Genomic DNA, 20310 nt, shown 5'->3' with positions numbered 1-20310 from the left:
TATCTTTACTTCCACGGCGTATCCCTTTAGGACTGCATTCGGTATCCTGGTGAGCTAATCCTCCTGGTCCCCTCTGAGACTGCTCAAGGTAGGAACATGTGCTCTACCTCCTTGGGGTTGGCTAGACACCAGTCTCAGCTGTTTCTAAATGTTACAGGGCTTACTATTTCATGGTTTTGAGGTTTTAGTTTTTGTAAAGCACATTAAGTCATATACATATATAAAATGATTATACTTAAAGTTCTCATGTGTATGATCTTGAAATTATAATGTATTTTCCAGTTCAGTCTACCCTTTGAGAAATGCTGGGCTAAGTGTGGGCCCACTGGGAGGGTGGGAAGGCCCCTGCATGGTACTGTCAGGGCTGCAGTTCTGGAGCTGGCCTGGGCTGTGAACATACCCACCCTGTGATGTCTGGGGACACGACTTAGTAGGGTAGCCACTGACTGGGGGCAAGGGTAATGGGAGGGGTGGGTGGGGGGAAGGGGGGGCAAGTCAGGGAGCTGGGAAATTGTGATGGGTAATTAAGTGGGAATGGCATCTGAACTAGGGTGGAAGGAGAGGGAGGATGGAAAGGTTGGAGGCAGGAATGGCGAGAGGTCCCTATAGCCCAGGGAGGGAGCAGCAGAAAACATGGCACCACAGGTGGCAAGCACACGGCCCTGTGACTGGGTGGTGGAAGGGGTAGCCAGTGCCCTCTCTTTATCCTGCAGACTGCCCTGTGCCCAGTCAGCGTTAGTTCTGAGGTAGGCATTGGACATTCAGTGCAGTACAGGACAGCAGCCCAGCTCATAGGGCTGGAATCCTTGGTTGGTCCTCATCCTGAGGAGATACCTGATGAGTCAGCAGTAGTTGACAGAAGTGGGTGCACCTGGCATGGCATGGGACCTTTGGGGGGTTCATTATAGCTGCAGGTGGTCAGGATAAAGGGTTGAAAGAGTTGTTCATCTATGTCCATACCTTCCCACCTCTGGGCTCTGATTGTTTTCAAGAAGGTGCAAAGAGCTCTACACGTGGGGTGAACTAGATCTTTGAAAAATAATTTTCTAAGTGTGGCCCTTAATTCTCTAAAGGAATGTCTGCGTAAGTGGAATCTCTCCCAGCCGTGGGGAGATTTGGGTACAGCCTGTGTTCAAGCCTGCTGCCCCATTCAGTACAGCTGTTGGTGGCTTCCTTTGATCCCCTTCTTATCTGGATCCCAAGGGACACTTGGCAGGTTGTTTTTAGTACTTATTACTCTGGAGCCATGCCATGTATGTAAAGTTGAAACATCGAGACACAAATACATCTAAGTTGCATGAGTAATTCTGTTCACTACCTGTTCACTACTGGCCTGCAAAATAAATGAGTAGGTGCCATGAGAGAAGCAGGTGTATCCGTTTTCTGATCTATACTATGTGCTTCTAATGCATAAAGTTACATATTTGTTTCTGGCTGTGGACATCATCTCGACCAGAGAGGGTAAACTTGACCTTGGAAGTGTTGAAGTTCCTGAGAACTAAGAACCATGCTTTTCATGGCCAACTTCGACGCAAGAAACTAGAAATGATACAAGGAAGTGGCCAACATGGAGAAACTTCCAGGTCAGCTTTGGTGACACAGTGACAGAAGCTTCAGAACACAACTGAGTAAAGCTCCAGGTATCCATCCAGTTAGCTCCCTTGGGATGAAGCTTTTCAGTCTTGAATAAACCAATTTTTACGTTCCCAAAGTAGTATTTCATGCATCATCCACCCAAGATATAGTTAATATAACGTGACCAACTTCACCAGTGACACCAGCTAAACTGTCATTTCCCAAACAGAATCCCACACGAGCAAAGAAAATAGTTCATTGTAGTTGCACAACATTAACAAACTAGTCACACACAGTGCTGCTTCCTAGTCAGCAACAGTTACGGCATAACCAGAAGAGGAATCCAAAGTTCTTCATAAACTACAAAGATGTTTATTTGTTTCAGGGAACTTAAGCGGCTCATTTTGTCAGATACAAAATTAGGAATGAACAATTGCTTACATTTTTAAAATAGATGTTTTATTTCCCCTAGTTCCATAAAAACAATGTAAATACAGGCAATCTACATCTTGCTGGTGAAGTCACATATTCCCTGGTCCTCTGATCTCTTCCAGGTTTGGTTCTGTTGGGACCACTGGCTGCAGGAGTGGAGTGGAGGTGGGCTTAGGAGAGGCCATGGCTATTTGGTTTGGTGATTGTTTTTATTGCTTGCCCTGTCAGTCCACTTCCATTCCTCCAAACATGGAATCAAAGTTTAAGATTTCAGCCCTTAATCCTGTAGGACTGTCAGCTTTTTCTTGCATAGACATTACTAGGGATCTGACTGGTAGGGAGACTGGTACAGAAGGTGTTTAGGAGTGGGAAGCCAGCTAGGTGAACAGAGCCTGACCACAGGAGGGACTGCCAAGCGCTCTCGCCAGGCATCTGGCTCAGCTGTGTTGATGTCCTTGCAATTAGATCCCAGAAAGGCAGTTCCAACTTGAAATCAGTGAAGCCTTTTGGCAATGCGCTAATTGCTTTAAGGAGGGGTGGGGGGTGGGGGGTCCACTTTAACAGTCTTGCAAGTGGAGAATTGTCTCACAAAGCTTCTTGTGAAAGATGGACGTAGATTACTAAGGCTTAGCCAGGGGGCAGTTAGCAGCCAGGCGGTAAAACCAGGATGGTCAATTTATAGTTCCCTTAGTTTTCTGATTGTCACCTAGGTAATTAATAATTGGAACTCCCTCGGCCAAGGTGGCAGGGTGGAACTGGTTAATCGGGGTCCCGGTGTGGACCGTGCTGTGTGTGGATGCGGCCTGGAGGGTAGCTTTACAGGAATCCCACGGAAAGGAATTCCCTCCAGTTTGCCTGCTTCTAGGTGCTTCAGGGACAAAAATCTCAATTTGGATCTGCGTGCTTGAGTTTCTGTTCTTAATAATGTCCCTAAGAGCAACGGTTCTGGGGGGGGGGGGGGGCGCTCATATCAAACACCCTGTATCAGGTAAAACCAGCTCATCAGAAAGTAATTATACCTGCCTGTCCCTCTCCCTCCCCCGCTTGTATCATTTCATATTAGTTCACATTATTTCACAGTTGCCTCCCATTTACAGCAAGTGCCTCCAATTCTCCTTTTTAGAGAAAGGAGAATCTTTTTTAATATAACTTTGAAAAGGAGAATCTTTTTCAATATAACAAAATCTTTTTCTATATAACTTTAACTCAGTTAAAAAAAAATCAAAGTAGCGATATAATGTAAACATTGTGACCGAAGTTCTGGAATGTCTGAAGTTTGATGTAGAGGGTTCAGCAAAGATTGTCTTAGCTTTCCATGTGTGTGGTATCCAGGTTCACTTGTGGATAAGGCCGTCAGGAGCCACCTGATACCCCTGCTACTGGATAAAGTTTCCATATTTTCCCTAAACAGAGACAAATGACCCTGACCTACTTTAATGCAGTTTGAGGAGAACCACCAGGTAGGAGCCATCATGTCCAGATTTGAGGGTGTTTTAGGATCAATGAAACACACCAGAAACACTTGGTCATTCTTCCCCCCAAAACATGTGTAACGGACATTCAAGTGTTGATGCTAATTTAGATCCTGGTTACATATTGTTAAGTCTTAAACTGATTCATTAATTGTAACACTGGCAGCTGTTTTGCAGAATATTGCATATTAAACCGCAGGCAGCCTGACAACAGATATTGGAGGAAGGGGAATTTTAAAAACTAGCTTAATGAATCGTTGCCCTTTAAGAATCTGAGCAAAGATTAACCCCTGGGGCTTCTGCAGACTAGAACCTCACCAGTGATCTTCCAGAAGGAACATTTTGTAGGCTAACAGTTTTGTTTGAGATGACAACTCAGTTTGTGATATTTTGCTGACATTTTAGATTATGGATACAAGCCCTGTGATGAAGAGCATTAAGACCATTTGTAAAGCAAAATAATTACAATTATTAAAAAACCTGAATTTTTGCTGGCAAAGGTAAACCTTATTCATGAGAATATAGCAATTAGCTTCCTGTCCCCTCCTCCCCCAGAAAAGCTATATCCTAAAACTAACCCCAAATTTCTATTGAAAAGAAACAGGTTTTCAGGCCCACAGTTGGAGAGTTCATCAAGGCTTTGCAGCTGGAGGTTTAAAAAATCCCACTTTGCGAAAATATCTGACAATGAAGGGCACAGAAACTAAGGTGATGCTGATTCTCACCGGGGCAAACAGCTTGTGGATGGCATAGGCCACCACGAAGGTACTCGTGCCTGCTGCCATTTTTGACTGCACCAGTGACTCTTTAAATCCGAGTTTAAGCAGGACTGCAGACATGTCCACACCACTGGGGAAAGAGACCAAAAAATAAAAATAAAAAAAAATCATCACGAGGGGTTAAGTTAGACAATTGATTTGGCTCTAAGATTTAAAGTATTTAAAAAATGTGACAAAAGTGGTCAGAGGAATAAAAGTTCATAGGAAAAATGTTGTCATTTAGAGAATCATGCATGGCAGTAAAGAACAGAGATCCTACCTTGAAACCACCGTGTAAAAGATGCCCAAGGAGACTAACGAGATTCCAATGTGCAGCGACACAGCAACGGCGCCGTACTCTTGGAAGACCTTTCTCAGCTGCTGTGACTTGCTTTGCTTTTCCTCCTGTCCGCTGCTGACAGCCCTGCCTGTTGTCGCAGTGATTTTGCTGGGGTCCTGTGCACAAACCAAAGAAGGAGAGATGATCTGGGGCAGGAGCAAGGATGTTAGTAGCTGACGGCAGCTTTCCTGTTGCTCCCTGTTCTATCCTCCTTCCTCCCCAGGGAGGGACCAGTGACTCTTCCTCCTCAGGTGACTGAGGGGCCAGTGACTCTTCCTCCTCAGGTGAGGCTAGCGCCCACTTCAACACTGAGCGCACTGGAAGGCTGGGGCTTGCGTATGATCAGCGGGATGATGGCCCCAGGGGTTTCCAGGTCCCAATCTCCAGAACCTGTGAATATGGCAAAAGGATTCTGCAGATGTGATTAAGGATCTCGAGATGGGCAGGCATCATGGATTTTCCGATGTAGTCACAAGAGTCCTTATACGTGAAGAGAGGGAGGCGGGAGGGCCAGGGAAGATGTGAGCACAGAAGCAGGTATCTGAAGACATTGCTCTGCTGGTTGGGAACAGAGGAAGGGGCCAGGGGCCAGTGAGTGTGAATGGCCTCCAGATGCTGGAAAAGTCTGCTGGAAATGGGCTCTCCCTCAGAGCCTCCAGAAGGAACCGGCCCTGCCAATGCCTTGACTTTAGCCCCGTGAGACCCATTTTGGACTTCTGGTCTCCAGACCTGTAAGGTAATACATATGTGTGGTTTTAAGCCACTGGAATTCTGGTAAGCTGTTGTTAGAGCATCAACAGTAGCTAAGACCTTCGGGCTCACACACCTGGGGACGCTGTCCCTGAGCCAGGCAGTGCTGGATGTTTCTCTGCATCTGCTGTTGGCTTTCACCCTCACAACCACTTTCTAGGTAGATACTGTTTTCTTCCCACTTTACAGAGGAGCCACACAGGCTTCAATTGGCCCAAAGTGACCAAAACTAGAATCCAGGTCGTCTGGGTCCACAGCCTGAGCACATGAAAACCATCCTAGACTACAAAATCAAGGACAGTGAAAGCAAAATAAAATAGAGCAGAAGCTACCTGTATTTATGACCAGAATCGAGGTTTACCCCAGACAACTGAGCAGATCCAGGGATGGCCGATTCCTGGGCCATGAATGCACCGGCTGGGATTTGCATAGAAACAGACCGCCGCACCCAGCATCTCAACATTTTTTTCTTAAAGATCTTGACACAGAGAATGCATGAGCAAGAGAGGGCATGCATGCCCAGGGCCCCAGGCCAGGAGGAGCAGTAGGCAGAGGGAGAGGAAGAAGCAGGCTCCCCACTGAGCAGGGAGCCAGATCCCTGGGCTCATTCCCAGGACCCCCGAATCATGACCTGAGCTGAAGGCAGACAACTTAACCAACTGAGCCACCTAGGTGCCCCTATCTTTTAACATTTATTGAGCACCTACAGGGCCTGGAACGTTTGGGAAAAACGACCCAACAACACTGCATTTCTTTTTTAAAAAAGCTCCTTCTCAATATGGAGCCTTTTTTATGAAAGATTTTTTTGAATCCTAATGACCTATCTCTCACAGTATCTGGGTCATTTAGCTCCTGTTACTGCCTTGCAGAATGAAGACTTTTTCTTAGTATTTTTAGAGTAGGTTGCATCCGGGCCAACTTCAAAGGCAAGATGGAAGAGAATAGCCCAGAGTCCCCAGAAGGTATGGGCAGGGCTCTCTGAATGAAAATGAAACAACTGGAGCCCAGAGCAGCACCTCCAAATCTAGGGAGGCCCCTCCCGGGGGCTGCAGGGGACCTCCCAGCCCTGCCTTGCTTCAGGAGCCCCTGTCCCCCAGGCTTGAGCTCTGACAGCATGTGGGGCTTTTCGGAGCTCCCAGGTGGCTTACGTGCGGCTGGTCCATTCGTACTTCTGTCCAGGTGCCCAGTGTCTGATTTTGTGCCCTGGGGTGAGGCCTGGGCACTGGGATTAGTTATCAGTTGCCAGGCAAAGCCCTGCTTACCAATCCTGCCTCCCCTTGCCCTGCCCTTTCCCACCCTCAGCATGTTCTCCAGATACAGCTGCTGAGCAGCTGACTGGGGACTCCTACCCATAAGCTTCTCATCTCAATTTCATTCAGAAATTAAATTAGTTAAATTAAATTTGATTGAATTCATCTCAATTTCTTTCAATGCTGCTCACATTCCTGGGAATCCAATGTTAAAGCCACTTTCAGAGTTATGAAAACAGAGACCTAACAAAAGGGGAAGGGGCTGTTCGAGATCCAGTCTCTGGTCACAGGTCTCAGAGAGTGCAGTTTTTGGTTTTTGTTTTTTTTAAGGGCGAGTGTGCACATGTGGATTGGTGGGGGCGGGGAGGTGGGGAGAAAGAATCTTAAGTAGACTCACCCGTGAGGACAGAGCCCTGACCCTGAGCCAAAATCAAGAGTCAGATGCTTAACCAACTGGGCCACTCAGGCACCCCCACCTCTTTTTGATTAAAGACTTTTTAATCTTTAATCTCTTCACCCGACGTGGGGCTCGAACTCACAACCCCGAGATCTAGAGTCAAGTGCTACACTGACCCAGCCAGCCAGGCACCCCTCCTAGACTGCATTCAGGTAGGCAGCAGCCCATAACTTCTTTTGAAAGGTTTAAAGGAAACCAGCTGTGTCCTCAGGTTAGGCTCCCTCTATTGAGCCAGGTGCTGGGCTTAGTGCTTTAAAGGTGTCATTTCATAAAACCCCTTGTGGTAACCCGATGACGTGGGCACCTCTGTGGCTCCCACTTTGACAGGCGGGAGACCGAGGGTGTGGGGGTGTGAGGGTGTGGGGGTGGTGAGCGGGCGGCAGTGCCCGGCCTAGTCACTGCAGTGGCCACTAGGAGGCCACACGGCTTCTGCAGTCAGACTGGCCTTTGTGTCCTGTTCAGAGCTGAACACTCCTAAAGTTCTGGAACACTTTCCCGGGATTTCAAGGCTTTGGTGGGGAGAAGAAGACCAGTCTCCTTTAGGTTGGCTAGCACACGTGACTTCTTCCCCCCAAAGCTTTTCACTGGCTTGCCTCCCAGCACCCAGAATGGCTGCTCAGAGCTCAGGTTCATTCTGATAAGCAAGGCCCCACCCGCCTTTTGGCTGCCAGGCGTCGGGCGCTGATAGGGCAATAATCTACAATCTCCAGTCCAAGTGCCAACGACGTTCTGAGGCTGAGAACAGAAACCCCTTTTCACTTCCCACCCTTGACACTTGGCCCGACCAGACTTAATTATGCCCCATCTGTCCATTCACCAGAGCCGAGTGGACCTGTCTCTGTTGAGGGCTCTTTTCTTTACAACCTCTGTTTTGGCAAAAGGCCTTTTGGCCAAAAAAAAAAAAAAAAAAAAGAAAAAGAAAAACAAAGAGGCGGCCAGACTTCCAGCTACAGAATAACCAGCATCTACTGCAAAACAATGGGAGGGATAAAATATGCAGACACAATGGACAATTTGCTGTGAGCCAGCCGCAGAGTCTGTTGTTAACTTTCTAGAGTTAGACTCTTGGGACAATTTTCTTCCTTTTATCGTGGTAAAGGGAAGTTTCTTTAAACATTGTGAGCCATTTGGTCTTCTTCCTAACTAACCCTAGAGGAGACTGAAGAAGCTAAAATAAAGGAATTTTTGAGGGGGTGGCTTGCTATTTTTCAGACATTCCTTTCTTTGTGAAATACCACCCTAAGTGCCTGTGATGTTATGTTAGGCACTGCCCTGGGATGCACATAACATCATACGTCCCCTGATGTCTGTACTTAGTCAAAGTGCTTTTAGATCCTGCATGTGTTGTGTGTCTGTGTGTTTGTATGTGTGTGACTGCCTCCCCGCCCCCAAGCCAAACAGTTACTAGAGTATAAAAGGCTAAATTAGAAGAGGCAGGGAGGTTTTGAGGAATGAGCCAAAGCTGTTGCTCACAATGTTTGGAGTGACACCTGTTATTCATTCATTCAATAAATAATAATAATCCTAAACATGACACTACAGTGTAGTCCACTATTCTGAGTACTCTGAAAATATTAATTCATATAGTCCTCACAACAACCTTGTGAGATAGGTATTATCGTCATCCTCCCTTAACAGAAGAGGATCCTGGAAGCCCAGAGAGGTTTAGTAACTTTCGGAGGGTCACACAGGAATTACTTGTCAGAGCTCGGATCTAAACCTGCCAAGTCTGGTTCCGAGGCTTTGCTCTAAACAACTATGCTATGTTCCTCACTTATTCACGGATACCTGCTTTGTGCGGGGCACTGCTCCTAGTACGGGGGGGAAGGGCGATGAAGGAGACAGACAAAACTCTACCTCAGGGAGCCTGTGGTCCAGTGGGGAGGGTGGGGACAGGAAACAGTAAAGGACAGCATCAGGACTGCCAGATATGACAAGTGCTATGGAGAAACCTCAAGGAGAAGAGGTAGACGGGTAGGACTGTGGGGAGGGACACTGCCAATTTATATAAGGGCACCAAGGAGGGGCTTCCTGAAAAGGCAGCATGTGAGCAAGAACTGACAAAAGACACTGGGGCTTTTGAGAGCAAATCATTTGCCTAAGATTTCCCTCCCATAGTGTAGGTGTAGGCAGGCTGGGCTGCCAGCTGACAAGACGAGAATCAGGTTAAGTGACAAAGTCAGGATTGTCCTGCGGCTTCACCTCCCTCTGGTTAGAGTGGAGACCCCACCAAAGGCAGATGCGAGTAGGTCTCTCAGGTACCTGATGGAGACCCGAACAGCACTCCCTCCTCCCAGTGGCCAAAAACACGGTGCCCTGTGGGTAGCCAGGAACAGCTGATGGGGGAGACCCCTGCAGCTGCTGCCAGGGATGTATTTTCTCAGGGAGATGACACTTTGAGTGATGAGTATCTTCTCTCCTAGCAGCCTGTCAGGTTCTGATCCCACCCGGATCCTGCCCATCTACCAGGCAGCAGGAGAAACAAGCACAGCCCGTGAGGCCCTGGGAACGTACCTGATGCCAGATTTCACATTCATGCTCCATGAAATGTGAATTACTGACATCCTATTTTACAGACGAGGAAACCAAAAGAGAAGTGGGGGAATTTGACCAAGGCCACAGAACTACTGAGTAGAGACAGGAATATGGGGAGTCTGACCACACTCGTCACCTCTGTATACACATTCATATTCATGCATGCTCTTGTGCCACACACCTGCCAGTGCCAGGCCCTGGGCTAGGGACAAAACTGATGTGGCTGATGGGACAGACAAGCAAGTCAGGAGACTATTCCAGATGATAAGTGTAGGGAGGAACCACATCCATGGGACTGGGCGGGGGGAGGGGGTCAGTGGAGGCACCCAAGGCATCACAGATGGTCAGGGAAGGCTTCCTGGAGGAAGGGACAAGTGGGCTGATCCACAAAGAATCGCTAGGAGGCAGCCAGATGGGTGCAGAGGGCTCGGGATTTAGAGACAAGACCTGCAGCCTGTCAGATGGGGGAGCGGAAGGCAGGAGGCATGATGAGGGCGGGAGTCAAATCCCTAAGGAACGTTCATTCCGGAAGCTCCACTGGCACAGCGCTCAGCCCCGCTTCAGCTCACGGAATTGTCCCCCAAACTCTTGTTGGGAAGGTGCTATTTTTAGCCCTCGGAAAGGTCAGCGAACAGGCTCAGAGCCTTCAGCCTGCTTGGGGTGAGGTCACCGGGCTGCGGCGCGGAGGGCAGGGATCCTATCCTCAGGCAAAGGGGCTGCAGGCGGCCCGGTCCTGCGTGTCCCTCCTCGTTAGCCCTGTGTCTCCAGACTGTGCTACTTACCACTGTTTTCCTTTAAGGAGATGAGCGGGGGAGAGAGAGAGAGAGAAACGAAAAGATTTTTCTTTTTCTAGGAAAGTCCGTATTACCCTTCTGTGGGGAGGCCGGTTTTCAGTTCCCATCCATAGAAGAAAGCGACAGAAAGGGAGCAGGACGGAACACTGGAGTCTGGCGGGGAGGCCTGCTCTCTGCTTAGACACAGGGAGCAGCAGCGTGAGCGGCCGCGGTCCTGCGCCCTGGGGCCCGGGCGGAGGGAGGGGGAAGAACCCGACACCATGTGACAGGGCGCCGACAGCCAGTCCGGGCCCCGGCGACCGTCCTCTCGGCCACCGGCCGACGCCTGGGGAACCTGGGGCTCGGCCAGACGCTGTGTGACCTTGGGCAGATCGCCAGACCGCCCTGAGCCTCAGTTTCTCCAGCCGTTAACTGGGACGATCGCTTCCTTGGCTTGCAGGGGTTGGGGCCTTGGGGACCCTGGGGGCGCTCGGTCTGGGCAGCTGGGCGAGTGCAGGTCTCCTTGGGCGGAGGTGGACCGGGATCCGGGATCCGGGATCAGGGAGCCTGGGGCCGGGGCGGGGGCGGGGGCGGGGGTGGGGGCGGGGAGGCTTACCTGGCGGCCGCCGCTGTCCCCGCGGACCGCGCGCAGCAGCAGAGCGTCGGGCCCGCGCCGGAGCGGCGGCAGGAACAGGGGGGGCGGCGCGCACGGGGCGGCGGCGCCCAGGACCCAGGCGGCGCGAGGCCGGACCCGGGCGCCCACCCTGCCCGCGGGGCCCAGCAGCGCCAGCAGCCCGGCCATGGCGCGCCGAGAAGCGCTCCCGCGGGCGCAGCGGGCCGGACGCGCAGCGAGCACCGGGGGGCGGGGCCCGCCTGAGCCCGAGATCCGAGCGGGCCCCGCCCCCGGCCCCGCCCCTCCGCAGCCGCACGCGGGGCGGGTGGGGCCTGAGCCGCGCCATCCCTCCGGGCCCCTCCCCGGCCCCGCCCCAGGAGCCCGAGCCTCGCGCGGAGTGGGCGGAGCCGGAGCCGCTCGATCCTTCCCCGGCCCCGCCCCCGGAGCCCGAGCCCTCGCAGTGGGCGGAGCCGGAGCCGCGCGATCCCGCCCCGGCCCCGCCCCCCGGAGCCCGAGCCCTCGCAGTGGGCGGAGCCGGAGCCGCGCGATCCCTCCCCCGGCCCCGCCCCCCGGAGCCCGAGCCCTCGCAGTGGGCGGAGCCGGAGCCGCGCGATCCCGCCCCGGCCCCGCCCCCCGGAGCCCGAGCCCTCGCAGTGGGCGGAGCCGGAGCCGCGCGATCCTTCCCCGGCCCCGCCCCCCGGAGCCCGAGCCCTCGCAGTGGGCGGAGCCGGAGCCGCGCGATCCCTCCCCCGGCCCCGCCCCCCGGAGCCCGAGCCCTCGCAGTGGGCGGAGCCGGAGCCGCGCGATCCCTCCCCCGGCCCCGCCCCCCGGAGCCCGAGGATCCCGCCCCGGCCCGCCCCCCGGAGCCCCGAGCCCGCAGTGGGCGGAGCGGGAGCCGCGCGATACCTCCCCCGGCCCCGCACCCGAGCCGAAGCCATCGACAGTGGGCGGAGCCGGGAGCCGGCGATCCCGCCCCGGCCCGCCCCCGCGAGCCCGAGACCTCGCACAGTTGGGCGGAGCCGGAGCCCGGGAGATCCTTCCCCGGCCCCGCCCACGGAGCCCGAGCCCTCGCAGATGGGCGGAGCCGAGCAGCGCGATCACGCACGGCCCGCCCCCAAGGAGCCCGAGCCCTCGCAGGTGGGCGGAGACCGGAGCAGCGCAGATCCCGCCAAGGCAAAGCCCCCCGGAGCCCGATCCTTCGCCGTGTGCGGAGCACGGAGACGCGCGATCCATACCCAGGCCCCGCCCGCCCGGAGCCCCCGAGCCCTCGCCGTGGGCGGAGCCGGAGCCGCGCGATCCCTCCCCCGGCCCCGCCCCGCCCCCGGAGCCCGAGCCCTCGCAGTGGGCGGAGCCGGAGCCGCGCGATCCCTCCCCCGGCCCCGCCCCGCCCCCGGAGCCCGAGCCCTCGCAGTGGGCGGCCTGGGACCCGGAGCGCCCCCCACGCGCAGCTCGCGGGGCCGGAGATTCGTGCCTGTCCCTGTCCTTGCAGTTTAGGCTGCGTGGACTCGGCCGTATTCTGGTGGCTACAGGAGAGTCAGCGGGCAGCCCAGGTGCAAGAGTGACGGAGTTGGACTCCTGCGTGATGGGAAGGGACGAGGTCACCGGTGGAAGGCTTATGGGATGGGAAATACTGGTGTGACCATCTTTGAGAGATACAGTATGCCACAGTATTCAATAATTATTAACTGATGATAATGATGATAGTGACTCCATTGGTCTCCATTCCACAGAAGAAGAAACTGAGGCCCAAAGAAACGGAGCCTTTCCCGAGGCCTCTTATCTTCATACACTTTCCATTGCCTGACATCTTCATCATTTTTTGGTTGAAACTAGAGGATTCTTTTTTTTTTTTTTTTTTTTTTTTTTTTGAAACTAGAGGATTCTAAATGATTCTAAATCTTTGCTATTTTACTTTATTTTATTTTTTTAAATCTTTGCTATTTTAGACAGAAAAGAATTTACCACAGGGAATTAGTGCTTGGAAAACCACTGGAAAAGCTAGGGCAGAGTGGCACTAGACTGGGCCCCCAGAAAAGACTCCCTGGACACAGCAACACCCGCCAGCCACATCTGGGGACGTGGGCATCCGGAGTTGGCCAGTGGAATGAATGAATTCTAGAACATGCTGCCATAGCTGTGATCCAGGGTTCAGGAAACTGCCACCACTGCACCTGCCTTCCAGCTCCCACAAAACTGGTCCAGTGTGACTGCTGTCTCTGCCACAACTGCCTGTCCACACCCATAGCTTGGCAACTGGACACCTGAATTCTTCAGAAAACCCCCAATCTCTGCAAACCTGCTTACCAGCAGCAAAAAGCCAAAGCCCTAGGAAGATGCCTCTGCCTAGTTTCTGCCTTCAGAATATTGTGCAAGTGCATCCAATTGGCAGAAACGAATTTGTATCCAGAAGCCCAGCTGTGAAGGAGTCTGGGAAACTTTAGCCTTTCTGCCAGGAACGTTCTGGAAAGAGATGAGATCAATATGCCTAAATTCAGTAGGACAGCAAATAAAAACCTTTTCTGGAACACACCCGCCCCTACTACGGGAAGCCCCTTAGGTCTCATTGGCTAGAACTGTGCCACGTGATCACTATCAGCTGCAAGGGAGTCTGAAACTCAAGGATCTGGCAAAAGGAAGCAGAGTTGGCTTTGGAGCAGGCATATTGTCTTCCTAACAGAGTTGAGGTTCTGTTGGCAGAGGTGGTGGGAGGTGGTAACCCACAGATGGTGCCACAGGGTGGTGTGTGCATGTGTGGCAGAGTGAATAACACGGGAATGTATGTTTGCAAGTTGGAACCAGCATGTGTGTCTGTGTGTGTGTGAAGTGTTGAGGAGGAAGTGGGTGAGGTGCTGAAGCAAGAAGTTTCCTCCCTTCCATCAGAGGAACCCCTTTTCCCAGTTTCCAAGGGAACATGTCATTAAAGTGCTCTGGGGTCGGGGGCCTGTGATTACTCATATGGCTTGTTTCTATAGGAGTGTGGGGGATAGATTCCTGAGCACAAGCAGTGTTCAACTGGCAAGTGGGCAGCGTTTGGGAGCAATTGCTGTGCAATGCATATTCTCTGACCATACCTACATACCTAAGTCTTCCTGTGGACAAGAGCATTTTTATTCCTGTTCTCTTTCTCACTTTGTTAGAAGATGCAGCGACTGTTTGTGGCCTGTCTGGAGTCCTCCCTCTGCCCTGTTTCTGTCCCTTTTTCCAAGGCAAACCCAATCACTCCTGCCCATCCATCACTTCTTGCACCCTCTTTGTTCATTTCCTTTTTTTTTTTTTTTCTTCTTCTTTGTTCATTTCCAATCAGCATTTATTATTCTGATGACTCGGGGCATGCCAGGTGCTGTGTTGGCAGCGAGTGATACAGTGGAAGGCCTGTTGTCTCAAGATTTGGTGGATGGCCTCAGGGCTTTGGTGCACTACAGGCTTGGCTTAGAACCTGGCTCTGGCCTGAACCTTTGCTACGTGACTCCAACTAAGTCTCTACTTCTTCCCTTATAGGTGGGAGTAATAGGACTCATCTCAGAGGGCACCATGATGGTTAAATGTGATGACATATTTCAGGGCTTACAGAACTGGGCCTGGCATGGAGAAGAATTCAAGAAATGAAAACATGGCTGGTAGTTCTTCCTGTTTCATTTGCCTAGTCCCTCTTTGTCTTGAAGAGAGCTCCCCTTTCTTCGTGTTGTAGTTTGGGTGAGGCTGTCAAATCTCAGTGCTCCACCTGCCCTCTGGTCAGGGGCTGGCCACAGGACCCAGGTCTTGTCAAAGGCCTCACTGCCTCTGGTATTGATAAGAATGGGATCATGCTGTATAACTGTATTATAACGTGACCTTTTCACTTCATAGGTCACTGATGTCTTTGTCTGTTGAAACCACAATTGTGGAATATTATTTAAAAGTCACAAAGCATTCTATAATGTTGATGCACCATGAGTTATTTAATCCAGTCTCCTAGTACTGGATGTTATGGACTAAATGTTTGTATTCCACTCCAGCCCCCTACTCCCACCCCCCAATGCCTGTGTTGAAGCACTAACCTTTAGTATGATAGTTTTTGGAGATGAGGACTTTGGGAGGTACATAGGGTTCGGTGAGGTTATAGCATGGGCTCTCATGATGGGATTACTGCCCTTATAAGAAGTGGAAGAGAGTCCAAACTCGCTCTCTGCCTGCCATGTGAGGCCACAGTGGGAAGGCGGTCAGCAAGCAGGGAAGAGGGCTTTCACCAGAACCTGTTCATGCTGACACCCTTATCTGGAACTTCCAGCCTCCACAACTGTGAGACATAAATTTCTGGTGTTTAAGTTCCCCAGTCTCCCTGTCTGTGGTATTTTGTTATGGGAGCCCAAGCTGACTAATGTAGACTATAATGGATATATATAGGTGATTTCCTTTTTTTGTTTTTGTTCTTTTTTTTAAATAACTTGGACTTAATGATCAAGTCTCCCAGCCCCTTCCCCCCCTCCTTTTTATAAAAGATTTTATTACTTATTCATGAGAGACACACAGAGAGGCAGAGACAGAGGGAGAAGCAGGATCCTTGCAGGAGGACTCAATCCTGGGACTCTGGGATCATGATCTGAGCTGAAGGCAGACACTCAACCATTCATTGAGTCACCCAGGCATCCCTCTAGCCCTCTTTTTAATACCCATTATTTGTATTGTCTTGCAGCAATAGATCCTGTTAGTAATCTTCTCCTTGAAACAATCTCATCCATTCATTTAATGGCTTACTCAGAGTGTACTTACTGGGTACTAATGACGTGGTGAGGTTTGCTTCCATTACACCAGGACTACTGGTTCTTTTTCTTCCATGAGGCAGAGTCTTCAGAGGCAAATAGGTCAGAGGTAGGTTCTGAAGTTCATGACCATTAGCCGTGTGGCCCGGAGGAAGGTATGCAACCTCCTGGAAACTCAGGTTTTTTTTCCTGTAATATGGGAATAACAACATGTCCTCTATGGCTTCCTAGAATAATGGAAATGAATCCCATGTGTGCACAACAGATGTGGTATCCAAGCCCCAGATGCTTCACCCCCAACCTCCTTCCCTCCATCTGGACACAAGTGGCCTTGGGAGACATAACGAAAGAAGGAGGGCAGAGGGGAAAACATGACCCTGCATGGAGGTGTTGAGATGCACCAAAGAATCTCCTCCTGACTGTCTTTGAGATAAAAACAGATCATTCTCAGTGCACAGGAAGGATCTGGATTAACTGGGACTATGAGGTCTAAAGGCTTTTTGTTTCTGTTTTTGGTGTTTTTTTTTTTTTTTTTTTTTTTTTTTTTTTGTATGCTGTCTGAAATGGCTGCTAATGAGAATGTCTGAAGTAGTTCCTAGTAATGATTTAAAGACTACAACTCATGTCTGAGAAGCATGAGGACTCACAGGACATAAAATCAATATCCATAAAGCAAACAGCGCCTACCTGTTCTATCGGCAATTGTGCTGAGTTTAAAAGCTCAATTGATTTTTTTGATTATAACAAATACTTGCTCATTGCAAGAAATAGAATTCAAAAAAGATGGAGGGTTAATCTGTTTATTCATTCAATAAACATGTTTGGAATGCCTACTCGGTGCTGGGGACCATTCCAGGTGCTGTGGACACCTGAGCTAGGAAGACAAAAAAAAAAAAAAAAAAAAAAAAAAAAAAAAATTCCCACGGAGCTCATGCTCCTCTAAGGAAGAGATGTTGGGGAAATAGAATTCAAAACAAAATCTCCTGCCGATCCAGAAAATCTTTCCACAGAAAGAAAAGAGAAAGAAAACAGTTTTGTTGAGTAAACATTAAGCTGGAATGTGACACCTGTGGCAGGCGAGTCACTAAAGAGATGGCAAAGACAGAAATCTTGCCCTTTTATGCAGCTCAGCAGATATAATGCATTGCATCCATGCCCTCAAGATAAACGGTAACTAGTTCTCAAGTAAGAGAACCATTTGTCACACATAGTTCGCCTTAAATCCCCTGGTAATGGGGATGGCCATTTGTGATTGCTAATTATCTTCCTGAGAACAATAATAAACTTGTCATGTCTCTAAGACAAGCATGTAATTGTAACAGGGAGCTAGTCACCTAAGTGAGACCCTCCCCTAGACTGGGAGTTCAGGATACTATCTTTCTTCATGTTTACATTTCAAAGATACAGCTCTCAGCTTTTTAAGAAACATGTTTCTGGGTTGTAAAACTGTCAAGAGCTTACTTCACCTTTAAAAAGGTTTGCAGGCATTTCACCGGGGCAGAAAAGGGATTTTCAAGTTTTTTAAAGGAAGTGCTTTAAGAAGCACCATGGAAAATTCACTTTTTTCATTTTGTTTTCACCCTTATACAGACAGGCATGAAACAAGTAAGTATACTCTCTGATGTCAGGCAGCAGTAAATACCACATGGAAGTGAGGTAAGAGATTGGGGAGTAATGGGGTGGCAGGCAGGGGGGCTTTAGATAGGCCAGTTGGTAGCTGTCACAGAAGGGTTCCGTGTGCCCTGAGCTGGCAGCAAGAGAACCAGGGAAGGACCTCCTAGCCTCAGCCGTTAGCACTTTTGCGTCCTTCCAGGAAGGTTTCTATGTATAAACAATGGCATCTAGTTATTTTATTTGACTTTCTTTTTTCCCCAAATGGGATTATAATGTGTCCTTCGTTTGTTTTTTTCAGCCACTATCCTGTCAAGGACATCTGTCTGTGTCGGTAAATATACAGAGCAGCCTCATCTCTCTTGAAATGCCTACATTGTATTACCTGTGGTGGTTGCACCAGAAATGGTTTACTCCTTTCCCCATGTAGTGGACATTTAGGGTCTTTGCGGTGAAGGTTGAGAGTAAGAAGTCTGGCGTGAGGTCCAGGTTCAAGCTTTTCCTGTAGGACACTGGGAAATGATTTAACCTGTGCCTCAGTTTCTGCGTATACAAGATGGGGATATGCACAGCAGGTACATGATAGGGTAATTGTGAGCAGTAAATGTATTAACAAGGGTAAAGTGCTTAGAATACTGTCTGGCCCAGAGCAGCCCTATATTGGCGTTAGCTATTATTACTATGAATGATATTAAAAAGTTAATGGTTGTTCTCCCACAGGGGTATAGCTATCTTCCCATTCCTTCCCTCTGTCCCTCCTCCACTCTGCCCCTCTCCTCTCTCAAATATTTGTTGAGCATCTATGATCTGCCCAGTATTGAGCCAGTTTTATGGGCGGATGGCTCAACATGGTCCTCACTCTCATGGAGCATTGATGGGTGAGGCTGATGGACGGTGAACAAGTGAGGAGAGCATCCAGAATTGTGCGTGCTGGGCGTTGGGTGATCAGAAGGACCTCCTCAAGAAAGAGGCATCGGCCATCTGAAGGGTCAAAGCAGCAGAGGCCGCCGAGCAGAAGGACAGGAGGGCACGGGTGCATTTCCAAAGAGGTGAGCTTGGTGTGTTGGGGGGCAGGCAACTCAGAGGAGGCCTGAGTGGCCAAGGCACAAGGAGTGAGGGGGACTGCAGCGCTGGAAAAAGTTACGGGGCGGTGGGGGTTGCCAGAACAGTCGCTTTCATTCTAGATGCAGTGGGTAAAAGTTAAAGGGCTTTTATACCAGGTGTGAGACAAGCCAATGGGAGAGAGGGGGAGAGAGTAGGAGAGGGAGATGGAGAGATGGAGAGGGAAAGAGAGGGAGGGAGAGAGGGGAAAGAGGGAGAGGGAGGGAGGGGAAGGAGGGAGGGGCCTGGGAAGGGAGAGAGGGAGGGGCAGGGAGGAAGGGAGAGAGGGGGGAGGAAGAGAGAGAGGGGGAGAGGGAGGGAGGGGGAGGGGGAGGGGGGAAGGGAGGGAGGGGGAAGAGGAGGGGAGGGGGAAGAGGAGGGGAGAGAGGGAGAGAGGGAGGGAGGGAGGGAGGGGGAGAAGGAAAGAGAGGAAGGGAGAGGTTGGGAGGGGAAGGAGGGAGGGGACAGGGGGAAAGGAGGGGGGGCAGGGGGAAGGGAGGGAGGGGGAGGGGGCAGGGAGGAAGGGAGAGAGGGGGAAGAGGAGGGGAGAGAGGGAGAGAAGGAAAGAGAGGAAGGGAGAGTTGGGAGGGGAAGGAGGGAGGGGGCAGGCGGAAGGGAGGGAGGGGGAGGGGAGAGAGGGAGAGTGAAAGAGGAAGGGAGAGGGAAGGAAGGGAAGGAAGGGAAGGAGGGAGGGGGCAGGGGAAGGGAGAGAAGGAGAGAGGGAGGGAGCGGGAGGGGAAGGAAGGAGGGGGTGGGGGAAGGAAGAGAGGGGGAGGGGGAGGGGAGGAGGAGGAGGAAGGGAGGGGGAGGAGTAAGGGATGGTGGGGGAGGGGAGGAGGAGGGGGAAGGGGGAAAGGAGAGGGGGACAGAGGGAGAGAGGGGCATTGGGAGGGAGGACGTGCCTTGGGCTCCCGTGGACTTGCGGGCCACGTGCGAGGATCGAGGCCCGGGGGAAGCCTGGGGTGGGGCTAGGAGGTCGCGAGAGCCCCCGCCCCCGCCCGCCGACCTGGGGAGGGAGCCGTTTTCAGGGTGGGGCCCCTGGGGAGCCTACCTGGACCCACCGAGGCCAGCGGGGGCCGCCCTAGAAGCTTCGGGCTTCTGGCGGTGGGGGCGGAGAGCCACCCCTCCCGAGGGTCCCCTGCTGCTAAAACTGCCCCCTGCCCATGGGTGGCCTCCCTGTCTTCGACGTGCGGGCCAGTTTCGGGGGCCCCTGGCGCTGGAACCCGGACAGGTGGCTGCAGGACCTCACCTCGACCTGGGGGGGGGGCGCGGCTGGCCCTCGCCCGGGGGGTGGGGGGGGGAAGCCCAGGAAGAGGCGGCCTGTGGGGTAAGTCGGGATTCCCCCTTTGCCAGGGTCTTATCGAGGGTCGCGAGGTGTCAGGGGCAAACCGAGTTCCCTTCGGCCTGGAAACCACGCGGGGCAGGTCTCAGACCTCGACGTGCAGGGACCTTTCAAAGTGATGTTGTACGTGGGTGGCCGGGAGCGTGTGTGCACGCACCGGTCTCTCGTTCGTCTCCCCGCAGTGTGGAGGGAGGTGTTGCTCATCAGCCCTCGCCTGCCGGCCTACGCAGATTTTGACCCAGGTCAGTGTGGCCCAGAACGCTGGGCTCGAGGCTAGCACCTTCACTGACTGGCTTCTGGGAGTGACAGGCGAGGGATTTGAAGTCATTAGCCTCATACATCCTCATCATTTTCTCCCTGTGAGATGGGGAACAAATATCCAGGGCTGCCTACCATTCCAGTGAGGAATCAGCCCGCCCCAAAAGCATCCTGGAGGAATGTGCTGGTGGTGGTGGTGGTGGTGGTGGTGGTGGTGGGGCAAAGCCATTTGGTTGCTTAGTTTCCCCCTTTTTAATGGATTAGAGGAAACAGGTGGGAGGTGGGGAGGGTGCTGGCTTGCCAA

General features: G+C 51.7%; 2 protein-coding genes and 1 long non-coding RNA gene across 3 annotated transcripts; 1 reads left to right on the top strand and 2 right to left on the bottom strand.

Moving 5' to 3' along the window:
- Positions 1–1924: 1924 nt before the first annotated feature.
- FAM210B (family with sequence similarity 210 member B) lies at positions 1925–11153 on the bottom strand. The gene is made up of 3 exons (XM_038572636.1): positions 10959–11153; positions 4518–4693; positions 1925–4328 (listed from the first exon to the last, which is right to left on the bottom strand). Exons 1-3 carry the CDS (start codon positions 11142–11144, stop codon positions 4112–4114), a joined length of 579 nt encoding a protein of 192 aa, XP_038428564.1. The 5' UTR covers positions 11145–11153; the 3' UTR covers positions 1925–4111.
- Positions 11143–12517, top strand: LOC119877504 (vegetative cell wall protein gp1-like). Its single transcript, XM_038573003.1, has 4 exons — positions 11143–11280; positions 11333–11415; positions 11822–12160; positions 12445–12517. The coding sequence occupies exons 1-4, from the start codon at positions 11143–11145 to the stop codon at positions 12515–12517; spliced, it is 633 nt and encodes a 210-aa protein (XP_038428931.1).
- Positions 12518–12925: 408 nt separating this feature from the next.
- LOC119865566 lies at positions 12926–17828 on the bottom strand. Its single transcript, XR_005377415.1, has 3 exons — positions 17691–17828; positions 15705–15883; positions 12926–13415 (listed from the first exon to the last, which is right to left on the bottom strand). It is a non-coding gene; the product is annotated as an uncharacterized LOC119865566 (long non-coding RNA).
- Between the last annotated feature and the right edge of the window lie 2482 nt (positions 17829–20310).

Source organism: Canis lupus, chromosome 24 (assembly GCF_011100685.1).
Source record: "Canis lupus familiaris isolate Mischka breed German Shepherd chromosome 24, alternate assembly UU_Cfam_GSD_1.0, whole genome shotgun sequence".
NCBI lineage: Eukaryota > Metazoa > Chordata > Mammalia > Carnivora > Canidae > Canis > Canis lupus.
Note: the sequence above shows the minus strand (reverse complement) of the source record. Positions and strands in the feature narration are given on the sequence as shown.

Excerpts from the sequence above, each read along its gene's own strand:
- LOC119877504 (XM_038573003.1), top strand. The coding sequence starts at position 11,143 with ATGGCGCGCCGAGAAGCGCTCCCGCGGGCGCAGCGGGCCGGACGCGCA. Across the intron at positions 11,281-11,332 it reads CGCAGCCGCACGCGGGGCGG|GAGCCCGAGCCTCGCGCGGA; the intron begins GTGGGGCCTGAG and ends GCCCCGCCCCAG. Across the intron at positions 11,416-11,821 it reads CCGGAGCCCGAGCCCTCGCA|CCCCGAGCCCGCAGTGGGCG; the intron begins GTGGGCGGAGCC and ends CGCCCCCCGGAG.
- FAM210B (XM_038572636.1), bottom strand. The coding sequence starts at position 11,144 with ATGGCCGGGCTGCTGGCGCTGCTGGGCCCCGCGGGCAGGGTGGGCGCC. Across the intron at positions 4,694-10,958 it reads GGGACAGCGGCGGCCGCCAG|GACCCCAGCAAAATCACTGC; the intron begins GTAAGCCTCCCC and ends GTTTGTGCACAG. Across the intron at positions 4,329-4,517 it reads TTTTACACGGTGGTTTCAAG|TGGTGTGGACATGTCTGCAG; the intron begins GTAGGATCTCTG and ends CTCTTTCCCCAG.